Source organism: Diplotaxodon limnothrissa, linkage group LG23 (genome assembly GCF_057381915.1).
Source record: "Diplotaxodon limnothrissa isolate DT_005_m linkage group LG23, D_limnothrissa_male_GT1.1, whole genome shotgun sequence".
Classification (NCBI taxonomy): domain Eukaryota; kingdom Metazoa; phylum Chordata; class Actinopteri; order Cichliformes; family Cichlidae; genus Diplotaxodon; species Diplotaxodon limnothrissa.
This window is the reverse complement of record NC_140617.1, coordinates 30064309-30088741: the sequence shown is the minus strand read 5'-3', so window position 1 is coordinate 30088741 and position 24433 is coordinate 30064309. Positions and strand designations below refer to the sequence as shown.

At 40.8% G+C, this 24433-nt stretch overlaps 1 protein-coding gene and 1 non-coding gene across 3 annotated transcripts in view; both read right to left on the bottom strand.

Annotated features, from left to right (window-relative positions):
- Positions 1-13321, bottom strand: part of LOC146608494 (FERM, ARHGEF and pleckstrin domain-containing protein 1-like) — a 59802-nt gene extending 46481 nt beyond the window's left edge. For both annotated transcript variants that reach the window (XM_085347427.1, XM_085347428.1), the window contains exon 1: positions 13100-13321. In XM_085347427.1, coding sequence (XP_085203553.1) covers positions 13100-13273 — 174 coding nt within the window. In that variant the 5' untranslated portion in view covers positions 13274-13321. The remainder of the gene's footprint in view (positions 1-13099) is intronic.
- A 10270-nt stretch (positions 13322-23591) lies between these two features.
- trnai-aau (transfer RNA isoleucine (anticodon AAU)) lies at positions 23592-23665 on the bottom strand. The gene has a single exon. It is a non-coding gene; the product is annotated as a tRNA-Ile (tRNA).
- Between the last annotated feature and the right edge of the window lie 768 nt (positions 23666-24433).

Sequence of the window (24433 nt, the reverse complement as noted above, 5' to 3'; positions counted from 1 at the left end):
CCACCAGAATAATTAACGGAGGCCTGTGGTAAATACATTTGTGCAGTGGTATGAGCATCCACACTGCAAACACTATTAAAGCAAAGCAATATTACAAAAAGTCAATGAATATAATAAAAATCCCCAAAAAGCTCACTAAATCCATTTGAAAACAAAGGGAAAAAAAGCACTTCAATCAAAAAATCCATCACAGTCAAAGCCAATGAGATGAATCGCCCAGGGATACAAAGTTTGATATTTCTGGCTACAGGCGTAAAAAAAAAAAAAAAAAAAAAAAAAAAAAGAGAAAAAAGCAGTGCTTTCATAATTTTGTGTTTAAATATAACAGACGTTGCACAAAACGTAGCACAAATGATGAGACTTCGACATGACAAAATGGCTTGGTTGAGAGCAGTGACAGAAAAGGCGAGCAAGGATGGCATGAGGTAAAAACCACAACTACGTATTTTACTCTCCGATCCCCACATTTCAAGCCGCATTCCTCTCAGAGTTTCTCAGAGAAAACAAACGTCTCGAAGCTCAGGGACCCAGCAGGGGAGACGCAATTGAATTCCTCAGAGGCTTCTGGAAAACGTCCCAACAGAGACGAGGAGGGTGCAAGGAAAGAGATTAAGCAACCCTTCACAACACTTTAAGACATCCCAGTCCCCACACACACACACACACACACACACACACACACACACACACACACACACACACACACACACACACACACACACACACACAATAACGTCCAAGGACTCAGGACTGGAAGTTACAGGGTTTGGTCCAGGTCTGTGACAGAGATTGAGAGAGGCAGGTTTGTGGCCTTAGAAAGGTATAATGAGGGAGCCATGGTTAACACTTAGCAAGGGGGGAGAAGTCTCATTTAGGATTTTGAAGCTGACACTGAAGAGTTTTAGCTCCAGGCTAAACTCTCGGCATGCCAGAATGTAATACTGAGGAATCACTTAGCTCCAGCACACATTTCACTCTGCAAACAGAGAAGTTATCTGTAAAAAACACTGTGAGTCGGTTTTAGCTCCCTTATTATGGACAACTGGCCACAAGATCTGCTTTCTGGGGTCTTGTTTTATTCTCTGAAATACAGAACCTCCTTCCCCAACACAATCTACTTTACTGGTGACTTTTTAATGACCTACACCAAGGGGACACCTCAACTCAAGTTAACTATTCCCCTCAATCATTGAGTGATGATTTACAGCAGCATAGACAGCCAGAACAAGAAGCCCCATAGTCTAATAAGTCTACACATATAAACCTGTCTAGCTTGTTCAGTTCAGTTACATCTGACTTTTTTTACTTGTGCTTCATCATGTGAGGTTGTATTTTTCCTGTGTTCGGAAAAACAGGACTGGTGGCTGATCCTTTTTGCTAAAGCATATAGTTAGGGCTGGACCAGGTGACCCTGAATCCTCCCTTAGTTATGCTGCAATAGACGTAGGCTGCCAGGGATTCCCATGATGCATTGAGTTTTTCCTTTCCAGTCACCTTTCTCACTCACTATGTATTAACAGACCTCTCTGCATTGAATCATATCTGTTATTAACCTCTGTCTCTCTTCCACAGCATGTCTTTTATCCTGTCTTCCTTCTCTCACCCCAACCGGTCGCAGCAGATGGCCCCGCCCCTCCCTGAGCCTGGTTCTGCCGGAGGTTTCTTCCTGTTAAAAGGGAGTTTTTCCTTCCCACTGTTGCCAAAGTGCTTGCTCATAGGGGGTCATATGATTGTTGGGTTTTTCTCTGTATCTATGAAGCGCCTTGAGGCGACTTATGTTGTGATTTGGCGCTATATAAATAAAATTGAATTGAATTGAATTGATTAAATCAGACCCTGAAGCAAACTCCTGTGTCCAACAACAACACGTGTCACCCTTAACACCTTCTAGAATCTCATCCAGAGTCATTTTTCGAAATAAAACAAAAGGTCCACAAATCGGTTTTGGCATCCCTCCAGTCAGCCAGCTGCTGGCAATAATCCTACCAGTGTTTTCTTCTTCTAGCAGCTGGTGTTACCATGCCAAACTGGAGCTACTTTTTACAGCATCAAAAATGCCACAACCCCCGTCAAATACAGGATATAATTCATCTCCCATTTTGCAACATAAAATGACCAGACGAACTTGTAAAAACAGCAGTGAAAACTTCACCACAAGCCCACCTCAGTGGCCACTGCTCCAAACAATCCAGGAAAACTACTAAATTGGTGGTTTTGTACAGCAGTGAAGCAGGGGGGTGCAGTGATTACCCTAAATGGGGCCCAGCTCTTCCATCACTGGCTTTAGTAGTGCATCACGGGGGGACTTCATTTACTCCAATTACCAAAAAAAAAAGGGGATATCGTTTGCAGCCAAGCAGTGCAGGAAAGTGTTTGCTCATTCAGAGGCTGTCGGCGTAACGCGAAAGGCTTCTGTGGGAGACGGATGTGGGCCTGTATTCATCTTTCTCTCTCCCAGTGCTGCAGTCTCTCACAGTGAGTGCAGCACCACGTCTCCTTTCCGTCCCCCAGTGGGGCCCTTTTTAATTCCCTTCTACCCCCATCTCGCTGCCTTTCAGAAACAAGCTCTCAGTGATCGTCTCTGCACCAGAAAGAGTCTATACTGTAGAATAGTATACTCACACACTCGTTTCCTCCTTCATTGCTCAAGGGCAGCTTCGTCTGTGGGCCTCTCTTTGAACTCAGCAGTTTTAAATGCTTCCACGTGGCTCCACGTGCACAAGCCCACCTTAATAGCAACATAACACAATGCATGGTTCTACCAAAGCTACTTGCTCAAGTCGGAAGCTGAATGTCTGGAAAGCAGAGGGAGAACTGTCGACATACAATCTTATCACCTTCTTACATCTGTAAAAAGATGAATCATCACCGATCCTCTCTCTGCATTTGCTCTCCTAGCTGGTTAAACACTGGGGACAGCTAAAGAAAGAAAGAAGAAGCTGAAAGGAAAGTCAGTCCACAGTCAGAAGTCCCTTTTTGAGATCTCTGACCACAGGAATGAGACAGTGAATGCCAGCCATTACATAATACAGCACAGTTCCTCGGTTGGAGACTCATGCTAGCATGCTGCATCCATATTTTCCCCCAGCTTGGGTCACTTCATGTGGATTGCAGAAAAGACTCATGCATTTGTATTAGATTCACACTTTATATGTATCCTAACCTTCTGCTAAGCCCTGCTTTGGTTAGCTTTTTAGGTGCACATAAGTGGTCCGCAGGTGCTTATTATGATTAAGTGTAAACCATTTTCTAAATAACTTGAGTGAAGATCATATGAGCCATTTTCTGCTACAATTAGCCATAGACCATCAGAGCACTGGATGTAGAAAAAAAGTCATGGCATGCTAATATTTCAAGACAGCAATAGTTTACCTCCTTAAAAATGAGCACCTGGTAAAAAAAATTTAATTAAAAATATATTACAAATTAACCTAAATTACAAAAAGAATGTGAAGGAACTCTTGTTGTAGATGTCTATGTATTTGGTTGATTAATTTAGAATCACTGTGCTGGTACATGACCCAGTTTGGGCCAATTTTTAGGTGTTGGACTAATGGCCTCACATTTGCTTCTAGAATACTTTAGTATACAGAGGAGTTCATGGTCAACTTAATGGCTGCAAGGTGCCCAGTGTCTGTCATTGCCAAACAAGCCCAAATCATCACCCCTTCACCACCGCACATCCTGTCATGTTCTTTGTGGAGAGAAAAGGCTTTCTCTTGGTAACACTTCCAAACAAGACATACTTTTTCACTTGATTTCTAACTGTGCTGTAATGAAATTTAACATGCTATCCGGGGCTTACACAGTCTCAGAAGTTACCATGCTGTCAAGCTGGCATCTGCCTTTATCCTCTTAAAACAACACTTGGTACCTCGAGATGGGATTGTGAGTCATGGCAGTGTCAGCTCAATATGAGAAGAAGTACTGCCCAGGGATATTTTACTTGTGTGCACTCTTTGATTCTGCTTGATTTCTTCTTATCAAACAAGATGAAACAAGCCTGCAGGCTACAGGTTTCTTTTTTAGACTCCCTCTCTTGCCACACCTTCACATTTTGATGATGGAGGCCATGCTGGCACACCTTATCAGGCATGTTAGATAGCTAATGATATTGCAGGCAAGTACCATTTGAGACAGTATTGACATAGATATGTGTACATCATGATGCAAGTTGCTTCAGTAGCTTTCACAGGCACTACCACAACATCTTTCATATTGCCCCGTCAAAATCTGATTGCATTTATTTCAGTTTTTGGAAACTAGACGATGCAGAGAAAGAGTGCAGTCGATGGTCAATTTCAGGGCTACACATCACACATAATGCTAATCCATGTACCACTGTGGTCATGATATTATTTAATCAAATTCATTTCTTGCTCCCATCTGTGCCATAGTCATTAAAAGGAGGATATCACAACCCCAAATCTAATCAAATATTTACTTTTATTATTTTACTGTCAATCTTAGGCGACTGAACCACAGGGTGGGTGGTAGCATGCACACGTGCGCATATGCCCGTGAAGTCAAATAGTAAGTCCATAAAACATGGTTTAGGGTGGCCCAGGAAACCAGTATCATTATAGATTTAATATGTTACAATGGTAGATTAGGCAAGGACTAGCGACACACACACACACACATGCGCGCACACACCCACGCACACGTTTCTGTCTATAATGACGAATGAGACCTGCCAAAGGTACAGTTATTTCTGTAAGTGCTCCAAAAAAGCCAGAAAGAAAGAGATTATTGAGAAGAGAAGAGAAGAGAAGAGAAGAGAAGAGAAGAGAAGAGAAGAACCGTCTTTAACCATTACCTTACTTTGGTTTCACCTACACATTTAAACTACTGCCAGAAGATCTGCCAACTTTAAAAGACATAAAGACACATGAGTAGAGTTTGGCTCCAAATTCTAAAACCCATTTTCTCATCTCTTATCACTCTCTCCCTCTAAATGAATTTTAGCAGGGTTAAAATGTGCTTTGGGGTAAAACAGTGCAGAAGAAGACATACAGACCCACACAAATAAAAGAAAATTAAATTAAAAATGAAATAAAAAGAAAATCAAAAAACCATGCCGCTGGGCAACCCAGAGTTTAAAAATATCTGGCACTGCACAATATTTTAACTGTCTGGTTCTCTGAATAGTAATGCACTAAAGGAAGGCTACATTAAAACTAATTTCCTCTTCTTAGGGCCAAATAGCCAAGGTCTGCGTGCTGGAAGTGCAACAATGAGGCAGTCATTCCTGTTATTGAGGAGGGAAGAACCACAATCAATCCACAAAGATGTTCTTAGCTGAGTAGCAAGGTCAGGATTTTTAAGGTTTTTGGCCACATGATACCAAAGCAGTGTCCTTAAAGTGGACCTGTTACAGTAGTGGAATGTCATTTTAAGATCAGGAAATGCAACAATAATTCCTGTGGGTCTAAAGCTCAGGCCTCAGACTGCTCTAAACACTTGGTAACAGGCAGTTTTTTCTACTCTTGTACATGTATGATGTCAAAAAAAAGAGGATATCCTTAATATGGTCAACTAAAGCACAGAAGCCCCACCCACATGCTGGTCAGTAATTCTGTTACTGACTGGCAGCCAATCAGAAGAAACTTTCTTTCAGACAGTGGATGAACTGAGGAGCTGCACCAAGGTCCAGCACAAGATGAATAAGGATCATTTAAACTGTGAATGATGCAAAATGACTCCACTAGAGTCCAATAATAAAATAATGGAGCTGGAAATCAGCATAATAGGCCCCCTTTAAAATGATTATGATACATGCATCCAAACCAGTAACAGGGAAAATTCAACTTGCCACAGTGTTACTGTCATTTTAAGTAATTTTCTTGTTCGTTCTGCCTTTTAAGATCTGTCCTTTTATACTGGTTCCTTTAACATGACTCTTTCAATTCCAAGACAGTGGACACCGACAAAACAAAGGCCATCCATTTGAAATGTCAACAGCTTAACTCTGGAGCTAAGGAGTGAGTCTGTGTGCGTTCCTGCATAATTTGGCGGGGGACTTGTAGCTCATTTATCACAGGCCTTGGGGGACTGCTAGTCTATCAAATTATGTGGTCTATTCTTCCATCATCCTAATCCTCATAACCATCCCCCCCAGAGTCCTGTATCTTTCCCCAGCTCTCTTTTTAGACAAAAAACAAACACTCACATAAGGTCAGGAGCTGACACAGATCATAAAGCCACAATCCAATCATGCAACAAAAACCTTTATAGACTGCATATTGCGACAGAGCATGTTCAAAATACTCCACCATCCTCTCATTCATGCCATCGTTAATAAAGAAACCTAAAGTCTGGTTTAATGTGGCTATACTGGAAATACTTACAGGGATTACGTTCAAGCAAGCATCATGCTAGACAAGACAATACAAGCAAACAGAAACCACTAATCAACAGGTAAAAGGGATTTTTTGCAAACTCCCTATTAAATCGTCTGAGATGGACTCAAATGGGATGTAGGAGTGAAAGCTCCAGGAGGCCACATGTGGCTCCATATGTGTAGGCCTAAACCACCTGAGGCATTAAAGGCATCATATGAGCCAATGATATTTCTTAGTGAGGGTGGGTCCACAGGGGACAGGCATAACAGAGATAGACCTCATATTTTTCAACATAATGCAGAGAGCTCAAGTGTGAAAGCACTGCAGATGTCTGGCAAATAAAGGGACCAGCTGCAGGTGCCATCATCGAGGACCCCAAGGGAGTAAGGTATGTCCAAACTGTAGCTAAATGTACAAAACAATAGGCTGAAAAAAAAGAAAGAAAAGCATACTATATACACACAACTGTGTGTATATAGTATGGACCGGCCTAACATACCAATCAGTGGTCAGCAGTTTTCTTTAACCCAGGTTTTCTTCATACGTCTAAGTGCGGTCACATAAAAGTCACAGACTCTAAGGCAAGCCGAGAAAGGACCATCTATGTTAGAAGACCTGGTCATAAAGTGTTAGGGCTACAAACACTGAATGTGTGTGTGGATGGGTGGATGACTGGTTGTGCAAAGCGCTTTGGGGTCCTTAGGGACTAATAAAGTGCTATACAATTACAGGCCATTTAGTCTTTTAAATCTATAAGTAAATGTGCCTACTTACCACTCTGAATATGGTTTATGTCTAACGTGACAGCTGACATTAGAGCCCTTAAATGTGATTTTAAGAAAACTGGACTCAAACTGTCCCCTACTAAAAGAATATGTGGAAATCCTTTTAGCATTACTAAACAATTTTATTGATTAATACCAATAATCTGTAACTCAGGAGAAATTTTCAGGAAGAAAAAAAAAAAAAAGCACCTTTTAACAGTTGGTGTTAATCTTTAACTCTGAAAATAACCTGTTCAGGTTAAGCCTGCTGTACCCGTTCCATCATCACCATACCTCACCCTCTTAATCTTCCATTACAGTGCACACCTGAGTTTCCCCGAACCTGGCTGTTTATAATGAACAGAGATATAAATTCAATCTATGCGGCTAAACTGGCCTTTGTGGGGTTTGGAAACTGGGAGGAAACTGGTACGTGAGGAAGAACAAACAGAGCATTTGTTGGGGATTATTTTGAGCTATGGATTAATAACGGTGTTCCGGTGGTCATTTCCATCAGCAGGCTGTTGTAGGTGAGACTGAAATGTGAAAAAAAGAAATGAAAATAATGTGTTTTTCAGACAACAATAGAGTCCTGTGGTGCACAGGAATGGACGGGCTGAATTTTTGTTCAAAAGAAAAGCTCATTAGTAAGATAAATGCAATGCTTCTATAGCATCCTTTAAGGTGGTAGTATACTTTAAAATTCATAAAATTTTCTCCCTCCGAAGGAAGGGAGTATGTAATCCACTATGTTTGTTTATGTGTTTGTTAGCAGTCTAGCATCCACATATCATTTTTAAATTTTGTGTGATGGCAGCTCGAGCTGTTTTAATTAGGTGAAAAATCAGGTCACACCAAATGTGAAAAATCTGTGAAAACTTTCAATTACCCACAATTTTTTTTGTATCGTCTTCAGACTTTAAAACAACTTACTAACCTTCGGGGGACATGAGTACTTAGGTTGGCTAAATACCTTGACCTTCGTTGTTAGCACCCAAGGTCAAAGCTGACCTTACTAAAAGAAAAAAGAAAAAAGGAAAAACACAAAATAACGAGTAATACACTGGTCTTATTGATTATCGTTGCTATTGCAGATTTTGGTATGTAGGTTATTTTGCTTCCCCTTAATAACGGATGCTGTGGCCTGTTGAGAATGTGAAACGGTTTTACTTGTGAGTCACACAGCAAAGTCTGTTAATGCCATGCAAGAAAACAATCAGAGGAGTAGGTCAAAAGTTTAAACCTTTGTGCATGCTTGAAATTGTCTGTGTTGAAAGCTATACTGTTAGTTTATGCTCCATTCAGCATGTATGCAAACAAAAACACAGACACACATCCTGTCTACCTTTAATTATTAACCAGCTGGGCGTGACCTCTACCACTACCTCCATCTCTGCCTCTTTTACACATTAATAATGAAGACTGAGTGTGTCTGTGCCTCTGTGTATGTGCGTGTGTGTAGCCTCAGTGGTCACTAATGCAGTGTGTGCCTACGTCATGTCATGTCATGATGTTTTATTAATGTGGTGTACACTCAAATAATATACATTTCCAAAGATCAGCTCAAAGAAAAAGGCTGATAGATATAAATAATAAAATGTTAACTATCAGTAAACAAAGTGCTGAACGCACAAGATGATCTGCCCAGTCTGTCGTGATTTCAGGAGAAGTTTTTAATGAAATTTCATCTCTTTCCCTCTGAACAGCAGAGTGCAGTTAAAAACTCTGCAAGGTCTTCTTTGGATCTAATGGATTCGACATTAGCTCTCACGGGAAATCTGAGAGACAGAGTCTGTTCATGGTCCTGAACAGACTCCAGACTGAAAGCCTGAGGATACAGCTTCATGAACACCAGAAATATCATAGGAATCACAGACAGTTGAGCATGAAAGACAGAGGCTCATATTAAGAACGTGGCTCTGATCTTAGAAATGTGTGTTTATAAAATAAAAATGTCACAGTAGTCCATTTTCAGTGGGGGGTTTTTGTTGACCCCTGCTGTACATACACTCTAAATCTTCCCCATGTCTGAAGTCCTAAATTTATTTTCCATGACAAACCAATTTATTTGTCCTGGTCTGTAGAACAAAATTCTGGGGTCGGCTTCACAAAAAGATGTGGCCTGTGGGATTAAACCAGTCTGAATTTTGTTCTTATATTACTCTAATGTGGGTTAGACTGATTAAAGCTAAACGAATTATACATCTTACAAAAAGGCTAACTCAAGCCTAAGACTGATGTTAAGGTAAGAATCAACAAAGAAGGAAAACTCAGAATTTGTGGTTTGCCAACACTGCTATGGCAAAACCACTCAGAGGGGAAGTTGTCCTTGGATGCTGCAGGAAATATAGAGCAGTGAGGTCATCATCAGCCATTCTTTCTTGCTTGCCTTGGCCGCAATAACAAGCAACAGCATCAAAACTCTGATACATATTTGCGCTTTGTTGAGATTTCATACAAACAGAAAGTTTCCTACACTGCTTACAACGTCTACTATTGCAATAAAGTGAAACATTCCTGCAACTGGTCATGTTTTTCCTCATAATTCTCTGTGCCACACAATTTGTGTAGATAGCAAGATAGTTAACGACTAAACCGCTTTGATGTAACTGGATGAATCAGGCATTTATCTTAGTGGAAGTGAAGGGAACAAAGGGTCGACACAGCCAAATGCCTCGAGTCACCTTCATGTGACAGATCCCTGTTAAATGAATAATTTGTGCTCTACTGTTTTAACTGATGCAAAAAGCTACTGCTAATATTGATCAAAACATGTGCAAAGCTTCTCAATATGTGCAGCTTCAAACTGAAGAAAGTGATAGGCCCATACAGTTAGCCTTCCAATTAATAGCTAGCCAAGACCTGCTAAAAATATAATCATTATTGTGGTTCTTGTAAATGCACATTTTATGATAATCTTGAGACTGCACATTAACCAAATCCATATTTCTTCAGGAAGACTGATTATAGAGCGTGACTGCAATCAGCACAGCTGTGATGCTACTCTGCTACATGTGCTGCAGATAGTGCTTTTTATATTGTAAACATAGTACTGGAGCAACTGCCGTTTGAAGCCCAGAAAACAGACAGAAGCACTATGTCCTCTAAACACAACCTAGCTGAAACTTATCTATATGAAAACACTGCACAGGATCTATTTTCATTTAGTATGCAAAAATCAGATTTGCTTTGAGTGCAGGTTTGGCATTTCAGCCTGCAGAAGACTTGTTTAAACAGGCTGAATTAATGTGCACTCCTAACTATCCCTTGATTTTGGAGAAATATCTTCATTTCCTTGTAATTGGTCTCAAAAGTGGTTTAAAACAAAGAACAAATTCAAGAAATCAACCCCAAAAAGCTTTAGTCAACATTACAACAACACTATGGTATGTCTGCATTGTTCTTCATGTGCTAAAAAAAAAACAAAAAACTAAAATTAAATGTATTTTTAATATTTATTGCCCCTCTCCTGCAGCAGCCTGAGGTTTGCTGATAACAAGGTGGTTAATGAGCTACCCTTCTACTTTACCTCCACTGCAGTGAAAAAATGCCCAGTCAAGTGCCAATGCTAGTGAAAGCTGCAGGCTTATCTCCTGATTCACACATTCGACTGCACCTACTGCACAAATACACTGGAGGCTATTGTAACAGGAAAAAACAGATTAGGTGAGTCAGGCTCAATAGACAATGTCCCCATTATTTCACCAAATTTGTAAGAAGCACTGAAAACAACTGTCATTAATTTGGTTGGTTCACTTCCCATGTTCCATGTTTCTCTGCTCTGTTCTCGCTTCTCTCCTTCTAGTTCATCTTTTATTACATTTGGCTTTTAAAACAGCAACGAAAAATAAAAATAAATAAATAAATAAATACATAAAAAATATTACTATTTTAGTTTCATGCTGCTGTTTTCACCTGATACTTCTGCTCTCCTGTGGTGTAAAGAGTGAAGCTGAAACAGGGTCCAGAGAGACAGACCAACTCATACGTGTGTGAGAGGCTGTGAAAGGAGTTGAGGACAGAAATAGATAGAGAAAAGAGCTCCCTGATATGAAGAGGGCTGCTGCTTTGTGGAGAACATCAGTTTGTGGAGACATCAATTTAGTAGTATTCACACACAGATGACATCCCCTCACAGACACCAGATCCCAGGCCACTGTCAAACTGTCCAATCATCCACTCAAACACATCCTGAGGCACTTTCACTCCAACAACCGCATGCATTCTTGGCCATTTCATGAGGACCAATTACAGCCCCACAGACCAGCAGCTCTGAATGTTCGAGAAGCCAGCTGAGACAGTGATTCTTTCTGGATTCTCTCTTGATTATCATCACAAAGACTCCCTAAATCTGAAGCTGAAAATACAGCAGCTGTTTTTTTTTAAAGACATGCAAATCACCAAGGAAGGCTTGAAACCAAACTCTGTGTCAGCCTGCAGCAGACATTAATTCTGAAATTCGAGGATACGCCCACCCTGAGATGACATACCACAGTACCACAGCAGCAGCAATGTGATTAAAACTGCTGTCTGTGCCGCCTCTCAAAGGACGCCTTTAAAAGAAAAAAAAAACAAAACATTAGGAAGTCAGGGAGCACAAGTAGACGCGCATGACATACTCAAGCTAACAAGGAGATTCAAAACACATGCAAATATTTATGAAGCAGGGTGAATACTGGCTACAGTAATATACAGTTATGTATGTTTATGATGGAGTAAATGACAGAAGAGGGAGGCTTAAGGCTAAATAAAAGCAAAGAAGAAGAAAATGAAAACTTAGGAACACAGGACAAATGCAGGACTGCTTACTACATATACACATGCCATAACAGCAATCTTTTTATAAAAAGGGGAGCAGGCTTAGTGTTTAGAAAAACACAAGCTGCTGGGAAGTAGTCAAAAAAAACAGAATAAAGTCTGCCTCTGTCTGCAAAGCCAAAACAGGAGTCTGTAGGTGTGGTGTGCTCGGACAGGAAGCTGGCTTCTGTCCCACTTCCCGTGTATCACAAGGAAGTGGAGATTGAAGATAAGACTCAAGGTGGATGGAACAAAATGAACCATCTCTATGGAGCAAAAACTGGTGATGAATTCCATGGGGACTGTGGAAAAATAGTTTAATATTTTACCCTCCTTTTCTGCTTGTATCAGTTAATAAAGTGACAGTTTAGCAAGAGGGTAATAAATAAATGACAAACACATGCTTAGATGAAGAGAAAATGGAGAGAGGCTTAAGGAAACAAACCAATATCTTATCTGAACATTGAAGGCAATAATGTCACTCTGCAAATGCTTCCTTTTCGTGATGCCAAAAATCTAAAAAAAGACTATGAAAGTCATTTTGCACATTCTGAACAGAAGCACAGGTTTATTCTTTGAGGCTTTTGTGCTACCCAAGAGCAGCGATGGTTTTATAACAGGCTCTTAGGTAATAAATAAACTAAAGGGGCGCTTTGGAAGCACATCCTCCACCAAGTACAGAGCAGCACAGACAGTTACACAGTTATCGTGAAATGCAATAGTGAAATGCCAGTGGATCGCCAACCAACAGGGCCAATACAACTGAAGTATCCCTCATCTTGATATTGAACCCAGACTTGCTCTCAAGTCATCCATCCATGAGTGAATGTTGCTTGTAGTGAAAAGTGTAAGTCCCAGTCCATTTACCAAATGAAATGAAAGCATGTAAATATTTTAAAAAGCAAAACAACAAAAACAAACAAACAAACAAACAAAAACAAATATGGAAATTTGATGGGTTAATGGAAAGAAACTAAACTCAAGCACTGCTTATTTGCAATAACAACACACAAGAAGGTTCTACCAAGCTGAACACCTGTTTTACTCCCATCACAACCACTGCTGTGGATATTTTCATGGACAGTAAGATGTGTGCAAACCTCACACATCCACTCTTCACTTCCCACATGTTTATTTTAAATCCCTCTGGATCACTAAAGTATGCCTGCAATAATCCAACATTATGTTACTCACCGATATTTGGAAGACTTCCTGTGTGTCATCAAGCATCTGCACCCTCATGGAGACTTGGCGTCCTGGAGGCTGGGCAGGAGGGCGCAGACCTGGCTCTAGGGTGGACACTCCAAAGCTTTCAGGAGCACCCAGCCTCTGCCCGGCTGTGGACGACCTGTCGGCTGGTTCGACCATGATGACAGACCTTACAGTAAGAGGCTATCGAGCTGCAGGGACCTCTGTTCACGTCTAGTGGAGAAAGAAAAGAGAATTTTCTGAAAATGTGGGATTGGAGTTTGTCTCTTTGTATGCTTTGGGCCCTCACTATAAACAGTACAGTTGCATCACATCCTGTGTGTTAGTAAATCTGCATGCACAATTTCCTTAAAAGGCATCCTGATACTGCTTTTATAGGAATTCTAAATCCCTTTTGTGGGTGTCTGAAGGACTAAAAACGTCATTAGCATTTAAAGAAACACAGGCCAAACTGCATTAATGCAAACCTGAGAGATCTCTTGAATAACTGGAGGTTATTCTTGAAACATGAAAATAAAGGACCTGTGCACCTTATTTAAAAAGAAAAGAAAAGAAAAGAAAAGAAAAGAAAAGAAAGGGAGTAAGAGGTTCTTTTGTGGCACTTTGCTTGGAGAGAAACTCCAAAGTTTAATTACTTCAAGAAATGTGTGAAATGTCTTCCCATATTTATCCAATCTTTGCTTTAAATTGGTCTTACCCAATGTACAAACCAAAAGACATTTAATCTGAGTTCTTTAGTGATGAGCTTTATTTATTTATTGACTATAGTGATGAAATGAGTGCATACATAGCATAAACTTCAGACAGAATCAGACAGACTTGCTCACACCTAGCTAGACACTCATGTATCCCAGCTGCAGAGCATGAAGTTGGGATTTCCTATGAGCTATTCACAGAGCTCTGTTTAAGGCCAGTTCAGACTTGAATAAAGCGTCACAAGTAGGGCAGATGAGATACGGTCTGAGAACGCACAAAGACACTCAATCTGTGCCCCTCACCCCCTTTGCTTTCATTCAATTACACAACACCCCCACCTCCATCCCACACTTGATAAACCTCAACCTCAGACAGTAAATAACCCCTCAGGACTGCTGGTGATATCACAGCTGAGGAATGTTTTAGAAGACAGTCAGGGTGGGGGGCAAAGGACGAGGGTAACACAGTGCTGCGCTGCCCTGACACACTAACACACAGGATCAATTATCCAGCGTTTCCAGCAATGCTCAGCAGACTTTGAGGTTTGTGTCTGGAGAAAAATTAAATATTAAAAAAAAAGAGAGAGATCATGTACAGAGGCATTTCTTGTCAATAAATCATGACATCAATGTCCACTTCTAACCCAGTAGTAAACATCATTTAGAAAACACAGCTTCTTGTTCAAGGTCAACATAATTGATCATTATTATCACACAACAGATGTAGTGTGACTGTAAACTATGAGTCATCCACTAAGCTGCAGTGGAAAAAATCAAATCAAATCTGTTGTTTCCTTTTCACCAACAACTCTGCATCCGGATAAACAGTTTGTTGTAAATATTTGAGTGGTGCAGTTAGCAGGGAGACTCCACCATGGCAAACATCCACCCCAACTATGTGAGCTTCATTCACCACTTCCAATGCCAGGCCCATAATTCAAGAGCAAATACAGTGTGTCATAGGCTTGATGGGAGCTGTCCTGTTCCAAAGACTCCTATAAATGTGCCTGAAAAATACAGCTTTCCTTTGCCCAAATCTGGAGAATCAAACTGATGTATAATTTGTGGTTTTACGAGGACAGGACACTGTGGTGAAGCCACTGTGACGAGTATCTAGTTTGGGGATAAAGTACAGGTTGAGTGAATTTTTTGAGCCAGATGTCAAAATATTTAGGCAAGCAAGGTATGCAGACAAAATTCTTGAATGTTATTCACAAAAGCACAGTCATAGTTTTTGCAATAAACCACAATAAAAATGTTACAAAAAGGCACCAGCATCACAGATGTGGTTGAGAAATCCAGGTAAGTGAATCGAGTTAGTCTAACAACACCTGTTGCAGCTGTCTGTAATGGTATTATAACCCTTTTCCACTATTAAGTACTTGGCTGGACTCGATTAGCCTTTTAGGGTTTTCTATTAGGTGGTAGTACCTGGGACCAGGTCCGTTTTTAGCACCTACTTGGCCGGGGTTCCAAGCGATCTGAAATGCTCTAAAAATATGATGTCAACAAGTCAACAAAAAGCCATACACTGAGCAGCAGGTATAACATTGATGTCCTACATTGTTGTGTTGTGTTTGTGCCACATACACTGACTGAAATGGACTTTCAGCCATGTTCGATAATGACCCCATCCATGCACATTAGGGTGTACTCAATCATAATGGAAAACGACTGAAACCAAGTACACTCAGTTCGAATAAGTACTAGTCCTCTGAATAGGGCTATTATGGTTCCTGTCAGTCAAAGCAGAAAGGCCCCAAACTTTAAGCTTCAACAGCTGAGTTATAAGAAAACTTAGACTTCGCACAGATGTAACAAAGGGATAAGTTGGTTGTAGAGGGCTGTATTAGTTGCTGTATTCTGTAAAGCCGGTATTTTAACATGGGACCCTATGGGGATTGACCCACTTTTGGAAACGGCCTCAAATGGGCACTAGAGGAACTACAGTTAGTGGCACTTCCTACTTTGGCTGCCACATCTTAACATTTTGAACTGTTGGTCAAAATAAAGAAACTTCGACATCTGTCTTATTTCTTTCATGATCATTCAAACCTTATCAAACCTTTATTTCAAAATTGACCCCAGAACAGTTGAGGTGATTTTTTTCCCCCACAGAAATAACCAGGCTAATAACACCACACTGCAATAGAAAAGAAAAACAAAAAAAACAGCACCATCCTTAGTAATCCCTTCACATGAACACACAGGTTACTGCTTCTCTACACCTCAGTCACAAAACCTGAAACTGGAGACGTACCAAGGAAGTGACCTGACAATAAAAAGGGATCTGACATTCAAGTTACTCATTACACCAGTGGGAACACTCCTTTGTTTCTGTCAACCACTTCTGCAATGAAATGAAAGTGCCATGCAGTTGTTCACTGGTAGCTGTAACGGCTGGAAGCACTGAGACAGTGACCAACACCTTCCTTTAAGCTATAGTAAAACTTACATGCCACTGTCCTGCTTGACAAAACAATGTTACATATTTTAAAACTACAAACTTAAAGCTCCCTGTATTACCCAAGTCAAAAACCAGTTTTATAGCTCTAATAATTCACTGACAATGACGTATCAATTGCCCAGCTGATATTCTGCAGGCAGCAGAGCTGATTTGTTGTCTGCATGTCTTCAGTCTTTTAAAGAAAAGCTCACATAAGGAATCTACTGGGAACTAAAATAAAAATAATACAGATTCTTCCATGAATGATTTCAATGACTTCACCATCATAAAAGAAATCGGAACCTTGATAATAACACACTACATGTTAAACTGACAATCAAATTCACCACCAATTAAATCTAGAAAGAGGGAATTTGGAAGCTGGGGTTTCATCATCTCCTCTTTAGAGCCTGGGAGAATTATACATGGAGTTTTGTTGTGCAAGAGAGGAATACAGAGCAAGCTGCTCATGCAGGCACAAAGGAAGCTACTGTGGGAGCTTCCAGCAGTGGGGCTTTAACTCAGGGGGACCTAGGCCTCTCAACCAGGCTTTGAACTAGCTGAAAGTTTCCCAAGAGTTTGCCAGAGGGAAGCCAAGCTAAGAGAATCGGATGTGATTGCAAGTGCATGAGAGACAGCCTTATGTCATACAGGGAGAAAAGTTACCAATTTGATTCAGATCGTTTTCATACAAAGGATTACCAACTCTGACCCCAATCTGTTAAAAAATTAGATAACGCTTTGTCATTTTTGAAGTGAGAAGTCTGACATTACATAATCTGTGTAAGCTTGCACAATGGGGAGAGTCAGTCGGCTGTGAAACAGGTCTAGCAATCAGCAGTTTGGTTAAAATGTCAAGGCCAAATGAGATGCAAGAAGCTGGAAGTCTGTACACAGACTGATGAGTGTGCTGGTTAAAAAAAAAGCTAAATTATTGACAAAAGGAGCAGCAGAAACTGTGCTGTGAAAAAGGATCACTGATCACAAGATGAAACTAACACAGGTGCACTGCTAGGCTAATGAAGGGAGCTTTGCAGTCATATTTAAACAGCACTGTGTCAGGGCCACTGTAGAGAGAAAGTAACACGGTAGAGCTGGGGTAATATTCTCAGAAAAACTCTGAATAATACAAACATTTACAAATAGTAAGGACCCACTTGCCTCACCTCATAAGGTTGGATCAGCATAGTCATAACACAATCATTTGATCATAATGTAATTTATAAAAAAATTAGAATATGCATGCCGGGGAAAAAAAGTGTTACACATTCCTTGAAATGTCTGTGGAAATCTTTAAACGTCTTTGTTTGACAAACAGTCCCAAACCTGAAAATATTCATGGAAGTACTGCCCACACAAATTTAAAAGACTAACTAGCACATAATCTCTGGCCTCAGTTACTTTTTCCTATCACAGTTATATCAGGATATTATAGATATCCTGCTAGTGGCATAACACATATGTCCAATACCAGAGATAGCAAGAGAGCGATATGGCCCTCAAAGATCCATGAGAAAGGATTTATAAAACCTTATTTGGTGGATAACGTCAGCAATCAAAACTACACAAGTAGTTTTGATTTCCTGTGGTAACTTAAATGAAAGCTCATTTAGATAGTGCTTCAAAGTAACCACCAAAATAATGGCCCAGAGGCGTTACTAAGATGCCCATGATACCAGACTTGCTCATAGAAGGACTTTGACTTTGACCACCTCTGTGGTAGCTCACCAGCAATCAGCGTGCTACAGTGCAGTCCTGGGATCCCTTTCACAGGTGATTTAGCCCCACTCAAACCTTGAATCATATGACCAGAATAGCAGACATGATGGTAGGGTGGGACTAATGCTGAGTTCCAGATCAAGTCAGAAATCAAAATTTCTGAGTTCCCAGTTTAATCTGGAATGCCCCCTTAACTTGAATTTCCTACTCAGAAAGTCAAAGCAACCCCAACAATCAAGAATGAATAATACAAGATGGCAGCAGTTAATGTACAAGCAGTAAAACTGTAAAATTTTTAATCTGGACTGCCGCCGTTGTATATTCATGACTCGCTAAACAAGCCATATGCAGAGCACTGACTAGGCTCTATCCATGCGTGTGCCACAGGCGTGTTTTTAAGTTCCGACAAACAAATATGCTGTATAGCTAGTCATACATGAATGGCTCTACAATGCTAAAAACCAAAACAAATCCTGATTTTCTTGCTTTTCTGACTTTACTGTTGGAACACACTAGCTAGGAAGTGAAGTCATTCTAGAGTTCTGACTTCCAAGGTTATTGGAACATAGCTAAAGTCTCCAAAATTCAAATTCAGACTGTAACCCATTCCAAAGCGGTTCATTTATGGTGTGAATGTGATCACACCTCAATCAGAATCAAATACCAGGTATACGTTGTAGAGATGGCACGATACCACTTTTTTATGTCCGATACCGATACCGATATCATAAATTTGGATATCTGCCGATACCGATATGAATCCGATATAGTGTTTTTTAATCAACAAAACTGTTTTTTAAATATCTTGCTGCATTTTGTATAAGTTCATACTCAAGTTTAAAACAACAACTACACTAAAGCTATTCTGTTATACCTGTATGCAAAAAAAAATATTTCATAGTTCAGCAATACTGATCAATCTAATAAACTTAAACCTACACCATCCTCCCTATTCTGGTATTTTAAAGAGTACTTAGCATAAATATTAAGCAACCTAACTAATAGGGTTCCAACTCCCAGCAACAACAAAAATAAATAAATAAAAAATAGGGAACCACCCTTCACGCTCCACCTCATGATGCTTAATCGACGTAATCAACCTTAATTTGATGCAGTGTGAAAAAAAATACACAGAAATCAATTATTTTTCAAGAAATATTAAATAGATTCAACATCTTTCTTCAACAAAATTGCAGACTGCACAGATGGTACCTTCCCAAAGGAAAAAGTACTATAGCTTACTAGGGTATATTAGACTTAACAGTTACTATATACAATAATGGACTTCTATACATTTTACATCAGATTAAAACTTTGGGTGTAAGATTCAGATAAATATTAAATAATTAAAAGCTAGACATTTTAAATGAGAATAAGAAAGAAAAGTATGTCTTTGTGCCCTCTTTTCCCTGTTAATGCCCTATCGGCCCCCCTGGCTAAACTTTGCTAGATCCGCCCCTGCACAGTTACCAGCGTCAGCTACGTAGAAAAAGATCCTGGAGTAGAAAGTAATAATAAATAAATTCTAACAACAGCTGATCAAGCTTAAACGTGCTGCTGTTGTTCAGCCGCTGGTTTCCTCTGTCTGGTGCAAAGTGGGCCAAAAACAAACAAGAGAGACGGACTCGCGACAGAAAAGCCGATCAGCTGATCATTTAAGCAGTTTCACGATTGAAGTAGCAGCAAGAAGAGGCAGTCGCTCGTTAAGCTTAACGCAGGAATGCTTTACAAACATTCAGAGATGGACTTACACACTTGCTTTACTTCTCTCGGGGATAACTTTGTCGGAGATGAAATGCCGGGTTGCTAGCGAAGCTCCACATGCTATCCAGACCACCGACAGGTCCCGCATGCCACAGCCGCTCTATCACGTGATGCATACTGCTCCGACGTGCTAATGTTCTGAGGTGAGTTACAGCGTGTTGCAAGTTTTGTGAGGTGCTTTCGTGATATTTAATGGATCGGATTACATTTTTTATTTTTCTCCGATATCCGATCCAGTAATTTAGGTCAGTATCGGACCGATACCGATACGTAATATCGGATCGGTCCATCTCTAATACGTTGTAAGTTTGAGCTACAGAAAAATTTCCCATAGCCACGTATGCTTTGCATTCTGGGATGCAGCAAGGTACTATAGAAGTGGAAAGGTATGTATAGGCTAGCAACTCGCAGTCAAATGAAAATGTAAATTCTACATGTTCTCTAATAGGAGATCAACACAGGACCCTTTCCCTGCATTTACTTTTGTTGCTCCCCTCTCCGGACACATATGGCCAATAACATTCTCATCTGGTTTGTAGTGATGCATTTTATGTCTGTGAAGGTTCTCAGTCATCCAGGTCATCTCAGGAATTCGCATGATAAGGTGGGGCCAGGTTTCACAATGAACTCACCCGAAACTCTGGCTGATTGGGACCCACACCCAGTTTCACACCTTGGCTAAGGCGATTAGAGGATCATCAGGGGGTCCTTTTGTCCCTCTGTGGGGGGTTACTCCCACTAGGTTTATATCTGGGACTCTCCACCATTTGACCTTAGAACTGAAGAAGCTTCTCGGATGAGAGGTGAAACGTCTTCAAGTAACTTAAAGAAGTCCAGACGCTTTTCTTTGCAAGCTCCTTTGACTGTGATGCATTTTAGTTCACTTGGATTCTACTCTGTGTAAAAAGAAGTCAAATTACAGGGAAAAGCTACAAGTTTACAAACTCATCAACTGATTTGAATCAGAGTAAAAGAACCATTGGATGTGAAAACTAAGGGTTATATACCAGGGACTCTCCATAGGTTGTTATAGAACTAAAGAAGCCTCTTTCTTCCAAGAGGCTTCTTTACTTTGGTATGTGAACATGAAAACGTTCACATACCAAAAGAACTCTATTTGCCTTCTTTCCAAGTACTTGAGACATAGGCTCTAGTGGTAAATATGTTTGAATTATTCCCTACTTAGCTGTTCGCATACCACTGTATCAGGATTTTCTTGGATCAGAACCTCCAACTTCAATGTTAAAATTGTTGAATTTACAGAATTACAAGCAACATAAATCTTTCACAAAAACTGTAAGGAATATATTGTTAAAAAATAAGCCCAAGAAACTGAACTGGAGTCACTGATCACTGATACTTCTCCATCATGTCAGAAGCTCTTTTTTTAATGAATGACAAATATTTGACAAATGACATGGCTTTTTGTGTGTTACCCCTAGTTCATGAAGTCTGCGCATCAGTGTTGGTTAGAGCTGATGCTTAACAGATATTGTGTCTGTATGACATGCCCTTAAACTCTACAGATGCATCTTGACAACAGAGCTATTTAGAGCTAGCTGTTAATTCAGTTCCAAAAAAAGCTCCAAATAACTAGCACTGGGAACATTTTTAAGGCTTAAAAAACAGTGGCTGATGTTATGTTGCTATGTCCATCTTTTGGTGACTACACATGCACGCAACTATCAGTCAGTAGGTCAGTCGGAAGGTGCATACTGAGCATTGTTTTGTGCAGAAAAAAAAAATCCCTGTGTGTTCTGGTGAGGGCATCCTGAGTAGCGACATATGGTGGGAAAGTGTGGAAACAGCTAAGCAAGTGGATCTTGCTTCCAGATTATGTCCCATATATTTACACCCACCCCTAACCCCACCCCCGAAACTCACACAATAAAACTAATACATGCACTAAGCCAATGAACACTAAAGGGGATCCATTACCTGACAGTGTTGTTTGTTGTGTACATTTTCACTCTGTGTATTCTACATGAGTCGAGTGAAAAATGACACCCAAGCCGACAAGCATTGGCGAGGGTGAGATCAAGGCTATGACACAGCGAGCCCGCTACACCTGCGCTCCTTGACAGATCAGTGGCTGGGCTTGACTCCACCAAGGTGACACCATCCACCTGCTGAGCCATTAAGCTGCTCTACTGCCCTCAGGAGAGATTGTATTGTGTGTGTATGTGTGGGCAAGAAATGGAGTGCAACATCAACACCACGTGGCAATCAATACCATGTCATACTGATTGCAAAACCAAACAGGCAGCATTTCCACCTGAGCACCCAACCATTGTTGATCATGGATGCTGACCCTGTGACCTCATGCTGAAAGATGGAGGGGGTCCAAGAAGAGTATGTGTCTCTCAGAAATCAATAAAGGGAGGGGATTTGTTTACCAGCTGATTGTGACACCTAAAAGGTGCACACTGTGAAAGGGGGATTGTCTCTGAGAACACCAAAGATCAACTAGCAGCTTTGTTAGGTGCACGCGCACGCACGCGCACGCACACTTCGACGAGCCACATTTAGAGACGTACTCATACAGTACAGAGTACAGTTGGCAGAGAGAACCCTACAATGTGGGTTAGCAGAGTAATCCTTTAGCCCAGGGCAAAGATGTCAGTAGGCCAAGGCAACCTGCTCACAGTCCAGGGACTGAGCTGGTGTGTGCATGTGTGTGTGGCATTATTAATACAAAATACTGGAATTACTAATAAAGTGGAAAATATTCAAGATTAAAGTGTTAAAACTATAATAATCTTGAAGTTTTATGTAGCAGTAATCGGAGGAGCATATCCTCGTCTATCTTTAAGCTTACAGTAACAGAAGCTCTGCTGGACCTCCTAAAGCTCAGCCGATTAGGAAAACGAACAGACTGGTGGCTGCAATCGAAGCGAGCTTAGACTTAAGATATCGGACTCATCGCGCTTAACCCACTGTTGCATTTTAAAAAAGCAACGACTCCTATTCCTAGAAACTGGTCTACATAATGCAGTAAAGGTGTCTGAATCTGCACCTACTGTGCGAGGAATACCAGAAACACTGCGTTTAAGCTCGCTTCACAATCCGGATGGCACGGTTTCCTTACCCCCCCTCTTCCTCCAGGATCCACTGAATGTGCGTCCGTGAGAGCTTTTTATGTCCACCGCAGATGTTAAAATCCACGCTGTAAGTTTTGAACGCGGTGCTCCTCTTGCTTGCAGCTGAACCGCTCCCTCTCAGGTGGGACGTGGTTTGTCCGCGGCAGCCATTCAGACAAATGTGGGAAGCCGCGCACTGAGCTTTCTACTGGAACAATAAAGAGCAACACACACCGCCTCCAGCGCTCCGTGCGCCCCGGCACTGGTGGTGGTGGTGTCAGGGAGAGAAAATGCAACTTGGGCGGCTCAGCAGCGCCATCGCACGGCCTGAGTAAGGTGTTGGCCATTGGTTTGTTTCTCACAATGAGCACTTTACAGCCTATTTAACTTAATAGAGATTCAAATTATTCAGGCCCCAGAAAACAGACTATATCAGAATATAATAGGAGTAAAGTAAACATTGCTTAGATTAAAACATTTGAATTTTATATCAATATTGAAGATAATCCAAAATTACACAATGGGTAATGGGAAATTACAGAATTACACAACTACTAGTAAGGACTACAACACAATGGAGACTTCATACAAATTTTTCACTTTAATTTGACAATTTTTACAATTTAATGTCGAATTTTTTGAGTTTTTTCTATCATTTCACCTAACAGCGATGGTTTACATTCTTTTTTTTATTAGGTTGAAAAAATGATTTGTTATAATTAAAATCAAAGGGGGTTTTTTGGGGGGAAAAAAAAAAAAACAAAAGCTGGAAATGGCCCGTACGGGGATCGAACCCGCGACCTTGGCGTTATTAGCACCACGCTCTAACCAACTGAGCTAACCGGCCACGAGGCTTTCCGGCAGAACAACTGTTTTTATATGTGTACCATATGTACTGCTCACGAAAGCGGTATAAATTGGTTGAACAAGCTCATATTCTTGTGGTTGGTTCTCTCTTTCACTTTTTCATTGCACTTGTCGCATTCCACGACAACCAATAAAAGCAAATACTAATTCTACGAGGCGAAAAGAAAACCTCAGCCCCACATCGACGACGTCTTTCTTTGCCACGAAGCAGCATCAGCCAGGTCTGTTGCCATAGTTACGAGAGAGCGAGAGAGCGACAGAGAGAGAGAAAGCGAGAGGGAGAGAGGGTGAGACTGATCACGTGACCCAGCAAGATGGCGACTATAATGTAGAATGGGGATGTGAGTACCACGTCTTATTGGCTAACCTTTGGGCTACTAAAACCAGCGTGTGTTCTCACATTGTTGGGAGCCGTGTTTGTTGCACTTTTATTTTGCTACGAAGCAAATGCTTTGTCTTCACAGTGTAACTTTAAAAGAAAAGGGTCCACCAGCGCCGCCTTATCCTCCAGGACAGCCTACCAACTAAAGTGAATCCGCTAACGTTAGCTTTCTTATATACCGTGGTTATCTGTTATTGTGGCTGATTACTCAGCTGGTTTTACTCTGACCCGGGTAGCTCACCTCCAGCTGCGGCTGCACTCTCACCTTGTTCCGCTTGTGTCCTCTTCTCTTTCAGGATTTAAACTGAGAGGGTGGAAATTTGGATCTGTTGCCTAATTGTTCATCATCATTATTATCTTAGAATC